Source organism: Neovison vison, chromosome 4 (assembly GCF_020171115.1).
Source record: "Neovison vison isolate M4711 chromosome 4, ASM_NN_V1, whole genome shotgun sequence".
Taxonomy (NCBI): domain Eukaryota; kingdom Metazoa; phylum Chordata; class Mammalia; order Carnivora; family Mustelidae; genus Neogale; species Neogale vison.
Genome location: NC_058094.1, coordinates 41,894,020 through 41,918,535, shown reverse-complemented (window position 1 = coordinate 41,918,535; position 24,516 = coordinate 41,894,020). Strand labels below are relative to the sequence as shown.

Here is a 24,516-nt window from a genome sequence, read left to right as displayed (position 1 = left end):
GATGGTTGCAGCCTAGAGCAGCCAGAAAGGTATTGGTGATGAATGGGTAGGAGTTACCTATGGTCTCATTTGGTTAGGAGATTATGAAGATAAACTTCATAGAGGAATTACCTGAGCAAAGGTGAGAAAGCTCGACACCTCTTATGTGTAGAGGAGAGAAAACAGTGGTTAGAGTGGAATATACTTTCCCTCCTACTCCTACAAAGCTTAATTTCCCTCCAATATTCTGTTTGGGGACAGGACGTGGTAAACATACATTCCTGTGTGGCATTCTGGTTTTGGCCATCTCCAACCGATCTCTTCCTTTAGGCCAGAGGTCAGCAAACTTTGAGTCAAGGGCCAGGTGGTCAATAATTTAGATTGTGTGTGTGTGTCTGTTGATACGGGTTTTGACACCGCACTGAACTGGGTACATAAGTGGTGTTTTGGTCGGTTTTCTTGAAAATCTGTTCCATAATGGTCTCGTATATAAGAGCTTTTTCTGATGGTTCAGTAGATAGTAAGGGGTGAAGTTGGAACAATTGGGAACTCTTAGCCTATGCTGGTGGTTCTCAACCTGGGTTAATTTTTTCCCATTCGGAGACATTTGGCATTGCCCAGAGATAACTTTAAGTCAGAACTGAGGTGGATAGATGCCAGTATGCTAGTAAAAATCCTATAGTACGCAGGACTACCACTTCCATCCTCACCCTGAACAAAGAATTATCTGGCCTATTGGTCAGTAGTGGCAAGGTTGAAAAACAGTGATTTATACAATGGGATTGGTCTCCATTTCTTGAATGCCTTTCTCTTGACTCCATTGCACCTAGCCCCTGACAAGGCTAAAAGCGTTATTAGAATTGCAGCGTTCCAGAGGACTGTTTACTGGCAGAGGTTGTGTGATCAACTATGGCTAGTCATAGCTAATCCTTCTTAGTTCTGTAAGGATTCTTAAAGTCCTCCCACCTCCACCCCTGCCTTCCCAGAAAACTTAGGGCAGTTGTCTTCCCAAAGTATTTTCATCATTTGACTCTTGTTTTTCTGTCCTGTCATCATATTCCTTGAAAACAACACTCGAGGGGCACCTGGGTGGCTCAGTGGGTTAAAGTCTCTGCCTTCAGCTCAGGTCATGATCCCAGAGTCCTGGGATTGATTGAGCCTCGAGGCCGCTGAGAACACTCTCTGCCGGGCAGGGAGCCTGCTTCCCTTTCTCTCTCTCTGCCTGCCTCTCTGCCTACTTGTGATCTCTGTCAAATAAATAAACAAAATCTTAAAAAAAAATTTTTTTTTAATCCCACTCAATTAATACTTTATTGTGTACTTTCCATGGATAATCATTTCATTTTATTTATCTTTTTTAAAGACTTGATTTATTTTTTTTTCTTTGAGATTTATGCGGGGCTCCATCACAGGACACTGGGATCATGACCTGAAGGCAGACACTTAACTGACTGAGCCACCCAGGCATCCCTAAGACTGTTTTTGAGTAATCTCTACACCCACTGTAAGACTTGAATTTATAACCCTGAGATCGAGTCACATGCTCTACTGACTGAGCCAGCAATGCCCCCCAATAATCATGGCTCTTGTTGCTTGAGCATCTCCTGGGATTGTTTCTCTAATCTCTCAGTGGTCAGGGCATTTATTTCATCACTAGATGATGTAAAGGGTTGGACTGGGGGGTGGGGAAGTGCAGAAATTATCTGTCATTTCAGTTTGATTATTATCCTGTTAGTATACAAATTAGCATGTGGTGAATGACCCTCAAAGTGATTATCATGGGTTATGAAAGTTGGCCACCCCAGGGCTCTAGGAAGAAGGGGAGGACATCACTTTTTATAATGCCTGCTTTGTGCCCTGGACTTGTTTTATCTCCTTTAATCTTCACAAAAATGCCCAGGGAGGCAGAGATTATCACAGCTTTGGTTTTTCAGATAAGCTGAAGTTCAGTGGGGTTGAGTAATTTGCCAAGGAACATATGGCTGCATTTCTACATGAGGTATGTTTAAAGGGCTGAGAAATGTAGCTGGGTGAGGGACAGCAGGAAGTGAAGGAAGTGAAATTGTCCAGCATAGTGAGAAACAGTAGCTCCTTATGGAGAAAGAAGGGGGAGGGGAGGGTGTGTGGGAATGAAATGCAAAAGGATTTTGGATTGAATGGAGAAGGATATTGCTCATTGAATTAGCTCTTCAGATTATTGGTTTTGATGCTTTGTGGATCGAGCTCTCTGAACTGTTTTAACATTGTATCCTCTTTGATTGCCGTGAAGTAGTACCTTGAACTTAATGTCTGTCTTCATTTTTCACCCTTATTCAAAATACCAGTTAGAAAACTAAAGGCAAACATTCTAATAACCACCCACCAGATGGCTGTTTTTATTTTAAGCTCCAGAAAAGACAGAGTAGCATAGTGTTATCTATTACACGTATCACACTGCATTATGAAATTTGTGCAAATTTATACATAATACCTAGTGTGACTATAGTTGAAACTTAAAAATAACAGAATTAACCATTGTAGTAGCTGTTAACTTCTTGACAAAGATAAAAGTTTATTTTAGAAAGATAGTAAATGGGGCGCCTGAGTGGCTCAGTGGGTTAAAGCCTCTTCCTTCAGCTTAGGTCATGATCCCAAGGTCCTGGGATCGAGCCCCACATCGGGGCATTCTGCTCGCAGGGAGCCTGCTTCCTCCTCTCTCTCTGCCTGCCTTTCTGCTTCTTTGTGATCTCTGTCTGTCAAATAAATAAATAAAATCTTTTTTTTTTTTTTAAAGATTTTATTTATTTATTTGACAGAAATCACAAGTAGATGGAGAGGCAGGCAGAGAGAGAGAGAGGGAAGCAGGCTCCCTGCTGAGCAGAGAGCCCGATGCGGGACTCGATCCCAGGACCCTGAGATCATGACCTGAGCCGAAGGCAGCGGCTTAACCCACTGAGCCACCCAGGCGCCCAAATAAATAAAATCTTTAAAAAAAAAAAAAAAAAGATGGTAAATCTGTAAAACTTCATGGAAATCTTTTCTGGTCTCACCCTGTATCACAGTTTAAGGCACTATTTCTTTCTTGCTTTTTTTTTTTTTTTTAAGATTTTATTTATTTATTTGACAGAGAGAGAGATCGTAAGTAGGCAGAGAGGCAGGCAGAGAGAGAAAGATGAGGGGAAGCAGGCTCCCTGCTGACCAGAGAGCCTGATGTGGGGCTTGATCCCAGGACCCTGGGATCATGACCTGAGCTGAAGGCAGAGGCTTTAACCCACTGAGCCACCCAGGCACCCCATAAGGCACTATTTCTTAAAAGCCCTGTTTCCTGGCTTACCCAAAGCATGTATTCACTTGATCCAGAGCCACATAGGTCATTTTTAGCTCTGAGCATTTGAATTGTTTCTACAAATTGACTCTAAAAGAACAAGCATTTGCTGCCATCTAAGACAGCTGTACTACAGGGGCTCCAAAAATCTCCTAGTAGGGAAGTTCCTCTTAAAAGTGGCATCGTAGAAATAGTGTTATCAGTAATATGAAGTGTCTTTTTCAAACAGCCTAAAAAAGCCATTTGATAGATACCTCATGGTCTTGACTATATGTCTTTCAGTCCCCATATTCATTGCCTTGCATATGCTGTAAAGGTAATAGGGTGAAGGAATTCACTAATTCTGGTGTATACTTCATGGTTTGACACTAAATGAAAGTGTTTAGTATGCATGCATTTGCTACTACTCAATAAATTTTATTACTGGTATTGCCTCAGGACAGGATTGTTTGGGCCATTTTACTATATATTTACCCAAGAGGGTAATTGGAGACTCCAGGAAGTATGGGTGAAGTCCAGAGTGACAGGAAGCAACTATTCTGTGATTTCAAATAATTTGCAACCTTAGATGCATTTTACCTGGCTTGTTGGCTCTGTGGGAGTTTAATCTTGGGCTAGAAGCACCTCATTTTACTTTCTCAAAGTGTTTCCTTAACTTAATATCCCAGGCTTAAACTTTGAGAAGACTAGTTCAGTCTCCCGGTATGGAGCCTCTCAAGTTGAAGATATGGGGAATATAATTCTAGCAATGATTTCTGAGCCTTACAGTAAGTATTGCTGTGGTAACAGTTGTGGACCTAGAATTTGGTCTTGCCGTGTTCACCTCATACACACTTGCAAATGTCCTCCCATAGCTTTCTCTCCCTAATAGCTAAAACGATGACTTCTGTGTTCTCGTTTTTTAGATCACAGGTTTTCAGATCCAGAGAGAGTAAATTACAAATTTGAAAGTGGCACTTGGTAAGTCATAGAGTGGTATTCCATTTGAGTCTTTTGATATGTTTTATTCATATTGTGATACTTAACTCCCTTTGTATTTCAGTAACTTCACTAAACCTTTTGGTTATCCTTTTTTTTTTTTTTTTAAAGATTTTATTTATTTATTTGACAGAGAGAAATCACAAGTAGATGGAGAGGCAGGCAGAGAGAGAGAGGGAAGCAGGCTCCCTGCTGAGCAGAGAGCCCGATGTGGGACTCGATCCCAGGACCCTGAGATCATGACCCGAGCCGAAGGCAGCGGCTCAACCCCCTGAGCCACCCAGGCGCCCCGGCTATCCATTTTTTAAGTATTAGGTTATTTATAAAAGAAGGTTATCTCTTAAAGTGAGCTTGGACGTTGGGGGTTAAACTTAATGAAACTTAATACTTACAACTTCAGTCACTATGACCCTTAGATATCCTGTCTGTGCTTCTTTTTGCCTCTCTGAACTATTCATCCTCTCACAGGAAAACTTACAAAGGAAAAATCGTAGGCTTTTAAGAGTTCACAAGATTTTTACTGAGATAATTTAAAGTATGTTCTATCAGCTTCTACTTGAAAGCAAAGGAAATAAGTGGTAAGAAGTATGAAATGGTGGTATCTCTGTGATCACAGGTAGACCTGTTTGCTTGTAATCACTGCAGTGAATTCCTGAGACTGCCTGGTGCCTGAAGTGAGCAGAAACTTCTGACTTCATTGCCCATAGAGAGACTTTGGATCTGTTTAGTTGGGGAGAAAGTGATTCATTTAGAAGTGTCCTAGGACTTCTGGAAATACGAATATGGGAGGAACAGAACATCAAAATATATAATATTAAATATTAAATAGTATGTTATAGAAATACATATAAATGTTAATATAAATGTATAATGACGTCAAAATATACACTAGATGATTTGCAAGTGACTCATTAAGGTGTGGGAACTCCTGTGCATTTCCATAAACACTCTGTGATGGCTCCCATGTTTGATGGGGGAGATATTTTAATGGCAGAGTTCTGACTGCATGTATATATTCCTGACGTGGGTTAATTGCCAGCTTTATGCATATCTTAAGTTTTGCTGTCAAACTGGATTTCAACTCCACTGGTAATACTTGCCGGATCTGAGAGTAAATATAAACCTCTCCTTCTTAGTTCTGGGGGAATTTACTGGCCGTCAGGGTATTGGGAGAATTTTGCTTCCTATGAGCTGATCCTGGGTCCTTTTGCATGTATGCCCAGCAGGCAGCAGCTCAGCTGATGGATGGTTTGCTGAGTGACCTCAGCTTGGCTTTCTATAGTGAACTACCTAAAGAATAATTTGAACTGTGCCTAGTTAATCTTTGAGGTTATGAAATAAATCAGGCAGTATTACAAGTCTGTCTGGATACCAAATGATACCTTATATGTAACTAGGAAAGTGGTAACTTGGAATAGGTCAGATCCTCTAGAGCTCATTAGGCAACATGAAGTTTTGCTTGACCCACAGCAGCAAGATGGAGCTTATTGATGACAACACCATAGTCCGCGCGCGGGGTTTACCGTGGCAGTCTTCAGATCAAGATATTGCAAGATTCTTCAAAGGACTCAACATTGCCAAGTTGGTTTTCTTTAATCTCTATTTTACTTAGTAATCCCAAAGAGATAATGGGTGTCCTATCATTTTTCCTCACTGTGCCTTTTTTCCCCCCCACTGCTATCTGTCCTTTTCAAAGGGGAGGTGCAGCACTTTGTCTGAATGCCCAGGGTCGAAGGAATGGAGAAGCTCTGGTTAGGTTTGTAAGCGAGGAACACAGGGATCTAGCATTACAGAGGCACAAACATCACATGGGGACCCGGTACATAGAGGTATGTCCTCACAACCTGAGATCCTTGACGTCTTGAATGAGTATTCATGTTGGAAGGCTCAGAACCTGTACTTACTTTTTCTTTCTTTTCTTAGGTTTACAAAGCAACAGGTGAAGATTTTCTTAAAATTGCTGGTGGTGAGTGCTTTTTATATAATACAGCTATAAGAAGAATCTGAAATGTATTTATATACCAGGGTAGATAAGTGGGGTATGAATAGTTTTTATTACCTAAAGAAACATAGGAGTTGACTTTTTAAAAAAAAAATGTGTGTGTATATATACACACACACACACACACGTGTGTCTGTATATGTATAATAAATATATATACACATATATATGAAACCGTACAAAGGTGAAAGGGTCCTTTAAAGTCATGTACAGTGGGAGAGAGTAGTTCTTGAAAGAAGTTAGTCTGAAAACTACTTGCAAATAGCCACACCAGAGTACCTGGAATTGTTGGCTATGTGCTTGTAGGTTTGCTCTCAAGCTTCTGTAACTCCTCATTCAATGGCCAGGAACACAGTAGTTTTCTGGCTCTAACATGTTTGAGTACATAGTGTTTGCAGTAATAAGGTCAGAAAAAAATGGGACCAGATACTGTTTTTATCTCATTATTGAGTGATTTGTTACTTTAAAACCTCTAAGGAACAGATGCATAATAAATGTTGATTATGGTTTGAAAGGTTTTTTTTTCTATACATAAAACTATCTTGTAAGTTTCTATTGCTGTTAACACAGCTTTATAACTATCTCTTTTTAGTATATTGTGAATATTTCCCCATGTAACCAAATTTTCTTAAATGTTAATTAATATACAGTATTATGTATCATACATTTTTTAAACACCCTGTTGGACATTTATAACTCATTTCCAATTTTTCACCCTAAATACGTTGCAGTGAATATTCTTGTATCTCTAAGTGCCACTCATTAGGATAACTCTAAAATTAGGATAGCTAAATCTAAGAATGTAGGTAGACCTTTTAAGAGACTTTTGAAAATATACTGTTGCCAAATATATGCTAGGGTAACTTTCACCTTAACTGTAGAGAACATTTGTATCTTGGTAATACATAGCCCTGGTTAAAATCCCTGGAACTGTTGAACTTGTAACAAAAACATCTTGTTTGCACAATTTGCTGGTATATTTCCGTTTTGACACTTAATTCGTTAGATATGAAGGCTTCCAAATTTGTACAGCTTCAAGATTGCTTCCAAAATCATAAAGTGATGTTTGATACTGTTTGGGGATGAAATATATTTGGAGTTGCTATGGTTCTGAGGTTCCATGATAGATGGCAAAGTTAACTCCTGCATTAATCCTGGGATCTCCTAGTATGTGGGTAGGAGAGTCTGCTTCTTGAAGGAAAATGTTACGGGGGCATCTGGCTGGCTCAGTAGGTAAAACATGCAACTCTTGATCTAGGGTTTGTGAGTTCAAGCCCCATGTTAGCGATAGAACTACTTAAAAATAATAAAATGTTGAGTATATGAGCTTGAAGGATATGCTTCTAAATATTTGCTACATGACAGTATTATACAAGAAGCTTGATGATAGTCAAATGGTAATGAATCTCAGAACTGGCTGCCGTGTTCATTATACTCCATACATTTGAAACTTTCTTAATAAAAAGTAATCAGGAAAATAATAAATTGCCAAAGTGCTTTGTGTGTAGTAACTTACTATCATCAGTCTATGAGGTAGGTAGTTTTACTCCCATTTTACAGATGAAGACACTAAAATAATAGAGGTTAAACTTGACTAAAGTCATAGCCTAGTAAATGGCAAAGTCAAGATTGGACCCAGGCATTCTAGGTTCTTGACCTGTGCTCTTACCTAGCATGATGATTTACTGCCTCTCCATGAGAAGAGTACAGTGATTGGTCCATGATTTGATTGTCTGGTCACCTTCCCAAGTTAGGTTTTTTATGAAATTGGGGGGGGCCAGGGTTTGAATTTGTGGGGAGAGAAATCCGATTCCTGGAATGTTGGTCATGAATTCAGTGGGAGAATGAGTTTTAATGATAAACACAAGACATTGCCAAGAATTTTACCATTTTAAGCTGGGTGAAGTCGATGTCTTAACCATTTCTCCCCATGCTTCCTGGTATTTGTGTTCCCTAGGTACATCCAATGAGGTAGCGCAATTTCTCTCCAAGGAAAATCAAGTCATTGTCCGCATGCGGGGGCTCCCTTTCACAGCCACAGCAGATGAAGTGGTGGCCTTCTTTGGACAGCATTGCCCCATCACTGGGGGGAAGGAAGGCATCCTCTTTGTTACCTACCCAGATGGTAGGCCAACAGGAGATGCTTTTGTCCTCTTTGCCTGTGAAGAATATGCACAGAATGCATTGAGGAAGCATAAGGACTTATTGGGTAAAAGATACATTGAACTCTTCAGGAGCACAGCAGCTGAAGTACAGCAGGTTGGTTTTTAAGCACATTTTGGTGGCTCTGGGTGATTTTCTATTTATTTTCAGGAACAACCCTACATTATTGTGTTAAAACTTAAAGAATACAGAAAGTATAGGTGCATTTAAAAAAATTTCATTCTGTGATTAGAAGATAGCCACTGTTATTTTCTATGCATCCAGAGAAAATGTGTTTGTTTTTATGTAATTAGACTGTTACTATAGATACATTTTATATATTTTTTAAAACTATGTATCTTGCAAGTTTAACCATGTCTAAAAAATTTCATTTTTAATGTTATGTACATAATTTACTGAGAAATTCTATTACACATTTAAATTGGCCTTTTTTCATCTATAAGAAATTTCTAGATAAACATGCTTATGAAACTCTCAATTTCTGATTGAGTCTTTAGAACTGGATGGAGTGAGCTTTTAAGGTTTTTTTTTTTTTTTAAGATTTTATTTATTAATTTGACAGACAGAGATTACAAGTAGGCAAAGAGGCAGTCAGAGAGAGGAGGAAGCAGGCCCCCTGCTGAGTGGAGAGCCCGATGTGGAGCTGGATCCCAGGATCCTGGGATCATGACCTGAGCGAAGGCAGAGGCTTTAACCCACTGAGCCACCCAGACACCCCAAGGTTTTTAATATTTTACCAATGTCTTAATATCCCAAAAGGCCTGATCAGTTCTATACTGCTGGTAATGGTATAAACTGTCCTTTTGTCCTGTTACTCTCCCAGAATTCAAAAATGTTTTTGAGGCACAGGTGGACAAGCAGTTGGCCCGAAATGATCCAGACATGAAGCCATCTGTAGGGTTTCAAACCTTTTGGCTATTCTTGACTTACCAGCTGAAGGGTCTTTAAGGGTCTACATTTTTCTTTTGTATCTGAAATCATGCAATCTGCTTCACATGTGGCTCTTCCAACTTAATCTATTTGGGTCCCCTAGTAGAATAGAGCAACTTTAATGATACATTTCAATTTTTAAAAGTAGTTTAGGACACTGACTTGACTATCATTCCTATGAGTTCATAAAATGATTTTGTCTAGCTTCTTTCTGCAAAGCCCATTGTGTATTGTGATTTGAAACAGTTGCTCAGAGTTGAAAAGAACCTCTTATCTGGTAGGATACCGACATGATTTTTATATCTTGAATAAACATACATGACATTTTAAGCTAGTTCTGCATCCTGATGTACTAGTGCTCTTGAACCCTAAACTGTGAACATCCTTAGAATTTAAACAATTCTGTACCTTGTTGAAAATGAGTATCATATGGGTCCCTGGGTGGCTGAGTTGGTTGGACGACTGCCTTTGGCTCAGATCATGATCCTGGAGTCACAGGATAGAGTCCCACATCAGGTTCCCTGCTCAGTGGGGAGTCTGCTTCTCCCTCTGACCTTCTCCCCTCTCATGCTTTCTCTCTCACTATTTCTCTCTGAAATAAATAAAATCTTTTAAAAAATGAGTATATAAATTCTGAATTTCTAAAATATGCTAAACATGCTTGAGGTTTCAAACATTAAACACATCAGTGCCAAACCAGAGGAGGGGAAAATAAAATCTTAGATCTTTAACTGGAAGAACAGTTTTATGGAAACTTGGCCTAGAAGAGACTACTTCAGGGCCTTGGCTACTGTGTTTTGATTTGGTTTAGGTATAGCATATGCTGCCGCTATGTGACTTCACCACAGTGAGGTTTGGGTGATAGATGAACTCCCTTTCCAGCCCCCATCCTACTGATTTATTTAAGAAATGCTGAATCGGGCGCCTGGGTGGCTCAGTGGGTTAAAGCCTCTGCCCTCAGCTCAGGTCATGATCCCAGGGTTCTGGGATCGAGCCCCACATGGGGCTCTCTGCTCAGCGGGGAGCCTGCTCTCCTGCCCGCCCCCCCGCCTGCCTCTCTGCCTACCTGTGATCTTTGTCTGTCAAATAAATAAATGAAATCTTTTAAAGAAGTGCTGAATCACGTGCTCTGCACTGTCCTCTTTTCATTCCTAATAATCATTTCATTCAGTAACTCCCTGCTCATCTCCTATCTCCTGTTTGGCAGGTATCGGAAGGTGCTCGACCATTTCTGTGCTGTTTGTCTACAGCAACACTTACGTTGTGTTCATGTTCATTCCATAATGTTTGTGCTGTGTCTGGATTATTTATAAATTTTTAAAAAAAAATCCTGCTGTCTCTTAGGTTTCTTTGGCTGTGTTGTATTTGTTCTTTGATTTCAGTTACCTCTTACTTAGCAACTGAACAGGGTGGGAGTGAGGAAATTAGGGCAATTTGGGGGAGGGTTTTGATTCTGTATTTTCAGTTTATGGCATGATTAAGGTTACAGAAGTAAGTTCAGAAAACAGGGTTGTCATATATGCTGTTTGCACAAGGACCTCTTAGTAGTATAAACTAGTAGGCATGTTCTAAGCTAAGGCAAGAGCAAACAAGAACCTTATATATATTTTTTTAAAGATTTACTTACTTGAGAGAAAGAAGGAGTATGGATGAGGGCGGGGGGAGTGGGGGCAAAGGAAGAGGGAGGAGAACCCTCCCTCACCCCCCATGCAGGGCTCAATCCCAGGAATCTGGGATCATGACCTGAGCCAAAGGCAGACACTTAACCAGTTGAGCCACCCAGGTGCCCCTTTATAATTTTTTCAATTTTTTATTTTTTATAAAAATAGACCAGAACTTTATAATAGAGTTTTGCCTGGGAGTAATCCTTTCTTCTAAGTATACAGAACCTCTCATTCATTTTCAAGATAGTGGAATTCCAGGACTTTATAAAAAAAATTTTAAAAAACAGTCAAGTTGCTCTGTCTTTCCACTATCTCAAATTCACATCAAGACTGATTATTCTGTGGTCACCAAATAGTTTTTTTCATTCTTACATTACCAACCCTTCAGTCTTGGGCTTTATACATTGTTATAAATGTAGCGTTGTATTCTAGTATAATCCACACTGTTTGACTTGTGGTTCCTTTACGGTGTCATTCTCTTGCTTGGGTTTGGAGGTAGAATGTGATAATAATATTAAGGGGAACACTGTGCTTCATGAGATGAAATCGAATAGATTGCTACAAAAGTTCACATTTAGCCATATGTCTGGAGGGTTACACAAGCAGCATAATTCTCAGGATATTTGTCCTGAGACCGTGAGATGCTTGTCCAGTAGACCAGTCCTTGATCGGAGCTCATTGTATTGTGTGTGGCAGAAGCCAGGGGGGCCGGGGAGGGTGTCTCCTGCTTCCGCCGCTGAACAGTAAGAAACCCTTTCCCCATAGGAGCGTCTCAAACTTGAATATGCTTATGAATTACGTGGGGCTCTTGTTAAAATGCAGGTTCATGTTTCCTAGGTCTGGGGCAGAACTGAGACACTGCATGTCTAACAAGCTCCACAGTGCTGTGTTCTGGTTTGCAGATTGCATTGGCGGGGCAGGGCTCTAAATCACTTCTCTTTTGCTTCGAGTACAGGTGCTGAATCGGTTCTCCTCGGCCCCTCTTATTCCACTTCCAACCCCTCCCATTATTCCAGTACTACCTCAGCAATTTGTGCCCCCTACAAATGTTAGAGACTGTATACGCCTTCGAGGTCTTCCCTATGCGGCCACAATTGAGGACATCCTGGACTTTCTGGGGGAGTTTTCCACAGATATTCGAACTCATGGGGTTCACATGGTATTGAATCACCAGGTAAGTAGCAACTTACTAGAAAACTGATTTGCTTGTTCTGAGGGGCAAAGGTCTTCTTCCAGTTTAAAAAAGAAAAAAAATGTACAGGTGTTCCGTCAGTGGTATCCTAAGCCTTTAAGGAAAGCTTTAACTGTAGGTGCCTGAGGTCTTTCAGATGAATGCTGAAAGAAAAGAGTGCTGTCATCGGCATGGTAATTTAAATTCAGCTCTGATTACACCATCATTTGTATCCACCGGGTTATCCGTACTCTCAGGAACAATACAAACACATCATCTGTCTAATATGACATTTTTACTGTAGCACCCACTGAGCTTCGCTATTGTAGCTTGAAAGTGATTTTAGACCATATATAAACCAAAGAGCGTGTCTGTGCTCCAGAGTCTTTTTTACTTCAAGATTGGTTAGAACTCGCTTATTTTATATATATGACATTACGTGATATTTAGTAGAGGACAGACTTAGTAAGGATTTGTATCTGTACCACCTGAAACAGGAGGTGATCATAACGGGTGCTCAAACGTGTTAATGAATTGTTGGGAAGCCTCCATCAAAGGATAACCGAATTCTAATGGTACACAAGTATATATTCTAGGCATATAAAAAGTAGTTCTGTCTTGGTGTCTCCTGATTTTTGGTTAAATGAAATCAGTCCTATTACTTGCTAAATAAGTCACCAGGATTGTATGCTGTGGTGAGTGGAGAAGAATTTTTAAAAACCTGTAAACCACAGTGAGTCCCATTAAAATTTTGGAACTCTTAAAAGCAAGGCTGCATTAGTTTTTAAAAGTTTTCTCTGAGCGTTATGGGTTGGATATAGGTGTGTACTGGAAATACCAATATTTTTCTAAATTCCTAGTCTGGGTATGAGGAACCAACGAACCTGCTGAGTCCCTGGCTTGGTTTTCCACACCAGCACATGCTAGTTCTAACTCTCGTGTCAGTATTAAACTCTGCAACTTTTAATCTATGTACCCTCTCAGCATGCTTCACTGGTGGGAGTCCTTTTGAATAAAACTTCCCTACAATTCAGCATTGCCAGGAAATTGTTTGGTTTCTCTTTGAGCACCATTTCTAATAATCTAGGGGCTATTTTTGTTCTTTGATTAACCACAGTGGACATATTTGCCTGTTATTGACCCACGTGACCTATGTGATTGCATTTGGGAGAAATGCTGCTTGAATGATGGTCGAGCTTTTAGCTACCTTGAAGATGTTAGGTTTCCATCTTGGATTGGGTTTCCCTGGTATCCCTGATTTCCCTGGTATGGTAACTGTTATGGTAACTTGCATGGTTATAATTTGCACAAAATAGTCCCTTAGAGACTTTTAAAGAAATCCATAAAAAAAGGAAGGGAGTCTTAAAAGCTGATCATGTCTTTTTCTCCCCCATAAAATGTCCATATTAAAGAAAACCAACATGTTCTGATTCGGTGAAATAGAGGTCAGCTTGGTTTGAAACAGGATTTTTAGCAAGCAGTTACTAATAGAGGAAATGTCTATAAACACGTGTCTGGCTGAGGTTTAGGTGGAGGTGCCAGGGAAGAGGTGAGAGGAAGACTCCTAAGCAAGGCTGATGATACAGCTTTCACCTACCCTCCCTGTGCTTTGCAGTTCCCATTTCCTTCTCCCCCTTCTCTGTTCCTACACCCACATCCCAACCTAGGCTTCAGGGAGAAGGAAAAGGGATCTTGCAGGTCAGTGACAGACAGCTGAGAGCCAACACAGAACACTGGTTTATTCAGCTTCATGTAGGAGCACACATAAAACTCTTATCCTGGTGTTCCTACTTGTCAATCAAATAAAATTTAATTGGATTTTTCAGAAAGTCAAAACCCAATCTATAGTCCTATACTTTGAAACCAGTTCTAAGGAGACCCTTTCAAAACCCTGTAAATCTGATACTAATTAGTAGAAATGAGAAAGGATTGTTTTCAGCTATGAGCTCTCAAAACTCTCTCCAGAGTATTGTGGGCCGTTCTGGTGATTAGGTGATAAAATGCAAGTTAGATTTCCGTAGACTACACTTGTCACCCAGATTTTGTGGCTAAAATGTCTGTACTGTGGGTGATTGTCACTTTGCATGTTTTGTAAGCAACCATTTCCTTGTTGAAGGAGACAGTCTCCTTTTGTTTTTATTCTTCCCCCACACGCTCAGGGCCGCCCATCAGGAGATGCCTTTATCCAGATGAAGTCTGCGGACAGAGCATTTATGGCTGCACAGAAGTGTCATAAAAAAACCATGAAGGACAGATATGTTGAAGTCTTTCAGTGTTCAGCTGAGGAGATGAACTTTGTGTTAATGGGGGGCACTTTAAATCGAAATGGCTTATCCCCACCGCCATGTAAGTTACCATGTAAGTTTTTCTTGGGTCTTGGCGCTCTTCTACGCTATATGCTGGTAGGTGCTTAAGCTGCTTTCATAACTTTCTGTGCCCCTGGTTCTTTCTCAGGCAGGTGAGGGGTTATATAAGGCTTTCCCATCTGAAATTGGTAGTATCTGGTAATCATTTAAGACCTTGGTTGTGGACACCCATAATTAGAGATGCTACGAATACCTCCTTTCAAATTATATTCTTGCTTTTCCAGTGATAAGCACTTGATTTCTGAGGCTTAGTGTGCTCAAGATAAGCACTGACTCTGGGAGGCAACCTGGCTATGTAGATATTTTAATACGCATTTAAAGGTAAAATAAATATGGCTAGATCATTTTTCTTTTTCTTTTTCTTTTTTTTTGGAAGGGTGATTTGCTATCCCATTTTGCATTTTTAATTTTTTGAGCATTAAGTATTGCTTTGGAGAGGACAATCTGGGGAGCACGTCTCTTGTTCTCCAGGATATCTTGAAAGAGCTAGTTAGTAATAAATTATAAATGCGTAAATAAATTAGCCAAAGTTTCCATTGGATCGCAGGATCAGTGCTTAATTTCAAGCCATGCTCTTGCTCATTGGCACCTGGGTGCAAGCCATCTGGAATCCTGTGTGAGAGGAATAAGCCCTTTAGTCTGGACACCATGTTGTGGTTTGTAACTAAGGAACATTTGTGGATCTGATGTTAAAACTTGAATCTTTTTGACACAATTTTCACTTTTGAGTAAGACATACCTTGTTAGGAGCAATACTGGGTATGTTTAAAGAATGTAGCACTTGGGATATAGCCCAAAGATAATGGAGAAAGTTAACTGGATTATGTATTTGATCCCAATAAAATGGAGTGTGTTAGGACATCACTTTCTGTAAAGAGGGATCTATCTCAAAACTATTTGATAAAGTATTTTTCATATAGAACATTCAGTGGGGCTTAATCCTTTTTTTTTCCCCCTTGGACTTCCTAAATGCTAATAATTCCATTCATCTGCTGCTTGCTGTTGGTGAATATCTAAGAGTTTATGACTAATGAATGTCAAGTTCTGGAAACTTATGATTGGTTTTAAGTGGTGTTTTAGAGTGATCTTAGTCCCATGTATTCTGTCCATAAACAACTGATATTATCAGTAACATTTATGATTTCCTTGAGTGATAATCTTATCAAGCATTGTGAGATAAGGGGATTTCTTCATACTGTATAACCCAATTTATTCTGCTATGGTATTCTTTTACCTCTGTCTCTTCCTGGTGAAAACTGATCATTACAGACTTTCTTCACAAGACTTTCATTTTTTTTTCCCCCTTTCCTCTCACAAACCCTAAGGTAATAGAAAAAACTTAAAATGGTTTTCCACACAAAAATAGATGTCTATGTATTTTAATATCCCCAAAAAATCTTAACCAAAATTGACTGCTTGCTACTTGAGCAGGAGAATTCACTCATTTAAAAAAAAAAAAGTCAGAATTCCAATTGACACATGCTAATATTATACGTATTCAACTGGACTTTTTTTTTTTTGGACTTTTTTTTTTTTAACCTACAAACTCACTTAAGGTGATTTTCCATTTTGGGCGCCTGGGTGGCTCAGTGGGTTAAGCCGCTGCCTTCGGCTCAGGTCATGATCTCAGAGTCCTGGGATCGAGTCCCGCATCGGGCTCTCTGCTCAGCGGGGAGCCTGCTTCCCTCTCTCTCTCTCTGCCTGCCTCTCTGCCTACTTGTGATTTCTCTCTGTCAAATAAATAAATAAAATCTTTAAAAAAAAAAAAAAAGGTGATTTTCCATTTTTACGGCAACCAAAAAACTTAGAGAAATTGCATATTTTTTAAAATTTGCTCTCAACAACTAAAAAAGTTAAAAGTCAAATACCCCCTGTGGAGTTTCTTATTAAATCTGGGAAAGAAATGCTGCTGTAGTCTCAGTGTTTTTCAAAGTTTTAAACTTTGTTTATTGAAATTTTAACTTTTTCAAAAAGTTGAACATTTGAAGGTAAACTCTACTTTTCTAAAGTAATCTATAAATACACACATCTGATTCTTTAAGAGTATAAGAATAGCTGTCCTTTCATTTGAGGAATATCCAAACGTGGGCAGCCTAATCTATTATTAAAAATTTCAGCCTTTTTTTATATTGTCCTGTAACAAATTACTTGATAGTTTTGAAAGCAAGGTACAGGCAGAGGCTTCATAATTTTCTATATTACTTAGGTGCCTCAGTTTGCTCTGTTTGCCCTTTTGTGGAGTCTTTAAGCTCAGGAATCTTCATTTTAAAACTTAATCTACATTAAGTATTGAAAATGCAGCACAGTTTTTGGTAAATTATGAAGGAGATACCTAAAAGTTGAATATGAGATTGCTGTGTTGGTCTTTGGTTTATGTAACCCTGTGCAGCAGACTGTCTTCCTTATCTCCATACATATGTAGAAACTCCCAAGAAACACACGAGACAGTAGAGATTTTCCTGTGAAAAGGTATCCCTTGGGCCTCTGCTATTCGCAAAATATATTAGATGGTTCTAGGTAAAAAAAATTGAAGAATTCTAACTTCAGGCAACCATTCCATGACCTGTTCTGTTCTGTTGAACGCAGATGGCCTAGAAAGTTGTGTTCATCCCACGTGTTCTAGCTGTTGAGCAGTAACTAGTATGGCTTAAAGAGTTACGGGGCCTGGAAGATGTTGAATAGCTAGAAGATAATAGAATTTTATCCTTTCTGTTTTCTCTTCAACTGCAGTCCGCTTTTTATCAGCCGACTCTCAGGAAGGCTTGAACATGTTTTTTCTTGAGTTATTTTTCAGGCTGGGTAGTGGGGTTTTTTGGGTGGTGGTTTCTTTTTTAGAACAGGTCCAAAGATGGAGCTAAGCTTCAGAGTCCATCTTCTGGGGTTCATTTAGGTGGAAATAATGCAGAGTTAATCTACTCTTAGGTCAGTTCACTCTGGCACCCATCTATGCTTTGGCTTAGGACTTGTGAAATCATTTTTATCCTAACCATTTTCATCTTAATTGTACTACAGAGTAGAGAACAAGGTGAAAGAGAAGCATAGCTCTCATAAAAGCAACAAACCACCCAGCTTTTAGTGTGAAGTTATACTAAATGTCAGTCCTGTGTTTCTTTCCTCAAAGGGTTAGTTTGTGGTAACTGGCACTTGTGATTTTTTGTTTTCTACTCCTATGTCACAAAATGGTTTTTTCACCAATTTCTAGCTCTTCAGGTTTTGAGATTATATTTAGGTGTTAATCTATATAATCAAAGGATGTTGCTTGGAAATTTTAATCAAATATCACATGGAAGATTAGGATTCAATGATTAATGAATCGAAAATTTACCAAAAAATTACCCACTATTAAAAAAAATTGTTTTCAAACTTTTAAGAAGATTACATTTGAGAAATTTCACATTGTTACAAAAATTTCAGAAAATACTAATTATATACAATAAAGAGAAGTTGTTTGGGATGATAAAGAACTGGTGTCTTTAAAATGTATGTATGTGTAGAGCAGTGACGTCATGACTTGAGAGCTAGCAAAAATTGTCCTTTGGGAACAGTATATCTCAAAGTCTCTCTCTTTGCTTATTTAGGCCTGTCTCCTCCCTCCTACACATTTCCAGCTCCTGCAGCAGTAATTCCTACCGAAGCTGCCATTTATCAGCCCTCTGTGCTTTTGAATCCACGAGCACTGCAGCCCACCACAGCCTACTACCCAGCGGGCACTCAGCTCTTCATGAACTACACTGCATACTATCCCAGGTAAGGCTCTGATGGAAGTGGAAATGAGGGACAGAAACAAAGGACTCCTTTGATAGGCAGTAGCTGAGTTCACAAAAGAATACTGTTTGCCACTGAAGATTCGGATGGCAATCTTGCTTCTGTCCTACCTCTCTGACCAAGAAGTCTGTTTCAGGACCAAAATAAGTTTGTTTTTTAACCATATCTGGACAGCAGAATCTCTTAGGTCACATATGTATACAACTTTCTTTTTTTCCTTCTCCTGTCACAGGGCCATAAGTAGGCATCGTAACAGCGTGGCAATATCCTGTGAACAGATTATAAAACAGGAAAATCATAAGATCCATTATAGTCTAAAGTCGCATCAGTTCACATATTCACCCATAATAAATACTGTTTTAAATTTTATAGAACTTCCATGCTTCCCCCCCAGATCAGTTCTGACTTGTCTAAGATGAGATTATTCAGTACTTTGTTAGAATTAACGTATTTTCAATCTGATTTATTCTTTATGGTTGTGCTCAATTTCTGGAAAGCAACAGGTACGATGGAGAGAAAACTACTGGTCTGAAAGTTGAAAGACCTGAGATTTACTCTGAGCTCTTAGTCTAACTTGGACAAGTCACTTAACCTTTCTGGTTCTTACAAAATGAGGAGATTGGCCAAATTTTTGGAAGTCCCTTCTAGGTCTGATTGCTTGTAATTCTAACTTGGATGTAGAATGCCCTCATTTTCAAATTCGCTTTTCAAAAAGATCTGTTTAGCCAGTGACTGGTTCATTATTAAAATAAAAACTTATTTTATTAAAATTCAAACTTTATTAAGATGCATTTTTATTAACACACAATTTTACTTTGGCTCAAGCAGTATTGCTCAAAATTTTAAAAATTACACCAGGCCTGGGGCGCCTGGGTGGCTCAGTGGGTTAAAGCCTCTGCCTTTGGCTCAGGTCATGATCCCAGGGTCCTGGGATTAAGCCCCACAGCTGGCTACTTGCTCGGGTAGCCTGCTTCTCCCTCTCCCACTCCCGTTCTTGTGTTCCCTCTCCTGCTGGGTCTCTGTCAAATAAATAAATTTGGGGGGAAAAAAAAAAAGGACTGAGTAAAAGCAGATTGCCATTTTATACACCTCTAAGTCTAGAAGCAGTTGCTGTTACTGGTTTGGTAATAAAGACATACATGTGTACTTCTGAATAATGTGGCATTAACATGAACTGCTCACTTGTCCCTTTTGTTTTGTGTTTTCTTTTTTTTTCATCGACATCTTCCCTAAGGAATATATATTCACCTCATTCTTGCAACTTCCACATGATGTCACAAGGGTGAAAATACATCAGAATTTAACAACTCCTTTATTTTTAGACCTCTAATTTTAAAAAAGTTTTTCTCTGCTAAACAAAGCTCATATTGATCTTTAAGTACTTATATTTCTGTGGACAATTTCACAGAAAGGGATTTTTTAAAAAATACTTCTTTTTAGAGAGTGCAAGTAGGGGGAGGGAGATGCAGAGTCCCCGCTGAGTATGGAGCCCAGTGTGGCGCTCAGTCTCATGACCCTGAGATCATGACCTGACCCGGAATCCAGAGTCAGGTTGCTTAGCCGACAGAGCCACCCAGGTGCCCCAGAAATGAAAATTTTAATTGGAGGTTATGTGTATTAAATTAAAATTAATACTTTCAAATAACCCCTAACATATTTCATTATTTTAATTGACATTTCCCTAATTGTAGTGAGATTATCCACACAAAGTGTTTAAACACGAGAATGTCGTCTTATACTGCAAAATCTAGAATAATTTAAAAACAAATCCCAAACTGTAAAATAGCAGAATACCACTAATTTTCTAACCTGACCTGACTAAAAGGCATTTGAGGCTATTGAAAAATTCCTGTGTAAGTTTTCAAGTGTATTTTGACCATATTCCCTCATAATGGGGAAGACTTAAGAGAGTGTCTGTGAGGCAAAAAGGGATATTAATCAGACACTCTAGAGTTCTTGTCTTTTCTAAGATTAAAGGTTTTAAAATTCCCTTCTTTTTAATGAAATATGTCGTTAAGAAAGATCTTTGATTACCCTTCTACCTCAGGATGTCAGGAGATTTAACTTGAGATTAATTCAGTGTGTTCTTCAAGAGGTTAAGATGCTAATGTATTTTGTAGATTTTTTTGGAAAGATTTTATTTATTTGATAAAGAGCAAGAGCACCAGTAGGGGGGGAGGGGCCAAGGGGAAGGGAGACAGACTCCCTGCTGAGTGCAGAGCCCTAGGATGCAGGTCTCCATCCCAGGACCCTGAGATAGATCATAAGCTGAGCTGAATGCTGCCGATTAACTGACCGAGCCATCCAGGTGTCCCTATTTTGCAGTTTTGTTTGTTTGTTTTGGGGTTTTTTTTGTTTGTTTGTTTTGGTTTTTTAGATTTACTTATTTATTGGACAGAGAGAGTGAGAGAGCACAAGCTGGGGGAGCAGCAGAGGGAGAAGGAGAAGCAGGCTCCCCAGCGAACAGGGAACCCAATGTGGGGTTCCATCCTAGGACTCTGAGATCATGACCTGAGCTAAAGGCCAGTGCTTAACCATCTGAGCTACCCAGACACCCTCCCCTCTTTTTTTTTAAAGCATGTCACCTCGAAAAGAAGTGATTAACTTTTTTTTTTAAAGATTTTATTTATTTATGTATTTTTTAAAAGTAATCTCTATCCCCAGCATGGGGCTTAAACCCACCACCCTGAGGTCAAGAGTCACATGCGCTACTGACTGAGCCAGCGAGGCACCCCAGTTTTAACTGTTTTTAACTTCCAGTTTAACTGAGCAAATGTGAGATCTATTGGGAATACGATTCATAAAACATAGACTCTTCCTAGTATAGAGTGGCTGACAGAATGCATGTGTGACCCTGTGCTAAGTCAGTGACATCAGAGGACTTCTTCAGCTGGAGGGCATTTGTCCTTATTTTATCTCTAATTTGGTCTATTTAAAAATTTTGAAGATAGAGGTGCCTGGGTGGCCCAGTGGGTTAAAGCCTCTGCCTTCAGCTCAGGTCATGATCCCAGAGTCCTGGGATGGAGCCCTGCATTGGGCTCTCTGCTCGGCAGGGAGCCTGCTTCCTCCTCTCTCTCTCTCTCTCTGCCTGCCTCTCTGCCTACTTGTAATCTCTGCCTGTCAAATAAATAAATAAAATCTTTAAAAAAAATTTTTTTGAAGATAAACTCTCCAGTGGCTGCTGCTCTGAGATACAACATCTTTTATCATAAGGATTTGGGTTACTTGAGGAACATTTAAGGAGAAAACGTGAAACTTTTTTTTTGAACCATTAAAGGAGTTTTTAGCAGCCTAAATGTGTGGCTGTGATAATAACATTTTGAAGAATGAGTGAAATAAAAGCATATGTGGTTTCATTTTCTGCTTATGGACTTTCCTCTCCCATTTTGAAGACCGTTTCAGTTACCCAGTATCCTAGCGCTTAGCCGAGGATACAAAGGAATTAGAAGGGCAGATACATCTCTGCCTATCCTGCTTATCACTGAGAACTCCATTTTATCTATCACACCTTTTCTCTCCCCTTTCATTTTTCCTAGAAAAGTATATTCTCCTTTGCACCAAACCTGTGGCATAGGTGAAACACGTTGATTTTTCAGTTCTGTGCCATCCAATTTAAGGAAAGCCAGATTCACATACATGTCTTTATATGCATCACCTTACCTTTGGTAGGGCATTAAATAAGTAACATACCACCTTGAATCAAGAAAGAGGGCAAGGGATATTTTATTCATGAGTGTGCTTCGTTTCCATTCATTATTTAATCAGCTTATTCTACTTAAGCAGTGAATATGTATATGTAATAATATTGAGGCATTCTGCATTGTTTGGTTTGTTGTATAGCATTTATGTATTCTATTTTGAAATTCTTCACATTTGAACCAAAAAAATACCAACCCTCTGAGAGATGCCTATATTTTGTATTTTCAGTGCCTAGCTTTTGAATTAAGTAATTTCATTCCCGTGCAATTGTAACAAATAGTGGGGAGAGATCTCCTATACACTTCACCAGGTTTGTCCCAATAGTAACATTTGGCAGCCAGTTTATTTGGTGAAAGTTTTCCAAAAGACTAGGAAAAAAGATAAAATGTATCTTTTTTTTTTTTTTTTTTTTTGGTGCCGAAACCCGGGAACGAATAAAATATATCTTTAGTATGGTGTTATATTTTTCTTGGTTATTAAAATAATTTTTTTAGGGGTGCCTGGGTGGCTCAGTGGGTTAAAACCTCTGCCTTTGGCTCAGGTCATGATCTCAGGATCCTGGGATCGAGCCTCTCTCTGCCTGCTTGTGATCTCTGTCAAATAATAATTTTAAAAAAAAAAAATCTTAAAAAAAAATAATTTTTTAAAAAATTTATTTATTTGACCGAGATCACAAATAGGCAGAGAGGCAGGCAGAGAGCCCGATGTGGGGCTTGATCCCAGCCTCCTGGGATCATGACCTGAGCTGAAGGCAGAGGCTTTAACCCATTGAGCCACCCAGGTGCCCCTAAAATAATATTTTATAACTTAAATATTTAGTGTTACAAATACAAGCTGGAATTCAGCATACAATGAAGTGATACCAGAATACTGTAGTAATAGAGTAGTATCAAGCAAAGTTGTAATAATGGAGAAGCGTCAGATAATTTTTGTTGGTGGGAATGATTATAACTGAAGTTTTTCAGTTTGGATGACAGTTCTAAATCACATAAGCAAGAACTGCTGTGGGCAGTTAACTCTACAGTCCGTGACAATTCAGTATAGCTTTCATAGTAATAAAGTCAAAGTTGTAATCAGCTAGGCTGAAGACTTTATTCATGTAATGAGTAGTTCAGGGATTTAAAATGTAAATGTGCTTAACAATCTTTTTAGCATGGCAGAAAATTATAGTGTGGTGAACATCAAGGAAAAATAACCATTCAAAACACCTAATACAATTTGTTCTGATTTGTAAACTTGTTTTTCTAAGAATTTTTTCTTAAAAAATTTGTATCATGTTACTTTCAAGCATAACATTAAGAAAACTATTACAGAAATTTTCAGTCAAGAGATCATCTTCTCCCTGCTTGTGATAATATTATTTCATCTGTTTCAGTTTACCCTGCTCTACTCCTGTCCTGGAATTTTTTTTTTTTTTAAGATTTTTTTTATTTATTTGACAGAGATCACAAGTAGGCACAGAGGCAGGCAGAGAGAGAGAGGAAGAGAAGCAGGCTCCCCGCTGAGCAGAGAGCCCAATGCGGGGCTCAATCCCAGGACCCTGAGACCATGATCTGAGCTGAAGGCAGAGGCTTAACCCACTGAGCCACCCAGGCGCCCCAAAGAAAAAATATTTTAAAAAAATTCCAGGACAGGGGTGCCTGGGTGGCTCAGTGGGTTAAGCCTCTGCCTTCAGCTCAGATCATGGTCTCAGGGTCCTGGGATTGAGCCCCGCATTGGGCTCTCTGCTCAGCGGGGAGCCTGCTTCTCTTCCTCTCTCTCTCTGCCTGCCTCTGTGCCTACTTGTGATCTCTGTCAAATAAATGAAATATTAAATATATATATATATTTTTTTCTTTAAGTAGGTTGCACACTCTGCCCACTGAGCTGGCTAGTCACATGCCCCAACCTTCCCCGCCCCCTTCACAAATATTTTTAAAGTAGAAAACCTAGAGGCCATTTCTTTCACCTGATACTATTTGTGTGCCAAATATATCTTTAAGCACCTTATTCTCCAAACGTTACTGACTGTAAAGCAGGAGAATTTAATAAAACACATACATCAGTGTTGATAAAATAACCCTCTTTCACCTTTATTGCTGTAAACATTTCTTTGGTATATGTTTGAGAGATTACACTGAAGGAGGCCTAAAGGAAGAAATGACATTTGTCTATGAATTTTAATGTTTTAGGTTAGTGACTTATTTTGACTTTCCTTATGAGTTCTTCTATTTATTTAAATATTTTTATTTTAAGTAATCTCTTTACCCACCATGGGGCTCAAACTCAAAACCCTGAGATCAGGGGTCACATGCTCTGACAGATGTACCTCAGCAAGTCACCCCTCAAATTTTTTTCTTCTGGGGTGCCTGGGTAGGTCAGTCATTAAGTATCTACCTTCAGCTCAGGTCATGATCCCAGAGCCATAGGATACAGCCCCCAGTTGGACTCCTGCTCTGTGAGGAACCTACTTCTACCCCTCCCTCTGCCCCTCTCCCCCCTACAACCCGTCCTAC

At 39.3% G+C, this 24,516-nt stretch overlaps 1 protein-coding gene across 7 annotated transcripts in view; it reads left to right on the top strand.

The window, feature by feature from the left end:
* ESRP1 (epithelial splicing regulatory protein 1) overlaps positions 1–24,516 on the top strand; it is a 58,844-nt gene that overhangs the window by 18,152 nt on the left and 16,176 nt on the right. For 5 of the 7 annotated variants that reach the window (XM_044245285.1, XM_044245282.1, XM_044245287.1 and 2 more), the window contains exons 6-14: positions 3,952–4,050; positions 4,189–4,243; positions 5,732–5,842; positions 5,958–6,090; positions 6,185–6,227; positions 8,221–8,522; positions 11,976–12,194; positions 14,351–14,549; positions 18,136–18,304. In XM_044245285.1, coding sequence (XP_044101220.1) covers positions 3,952–4,050; positions 4,189–4,243; positions 5,732–5,842; positions 5,958–6,090; positions 6,185–6,227; positions 8,221–8,522; positions 11,976–12,194; positions 14,351–14,549; positions 18,136–18,304 — 1,330 coding nt within the window. The remainder of the gene's footprint in view (positions 1–3,951; positions 4,051–4,188; positions 4,244–5,731; positions 5,843–5,957; positions 6,091–6,184; positions 6,228–8,220; positions 8,523–11,975; positions 12,195–14,350; positions 14,550–18,135; positions 18,305–24,516) is intronic. The other 2 variants (XM_044245286.1, XM_044245284.1) reach the window with 1 other exon arrangement.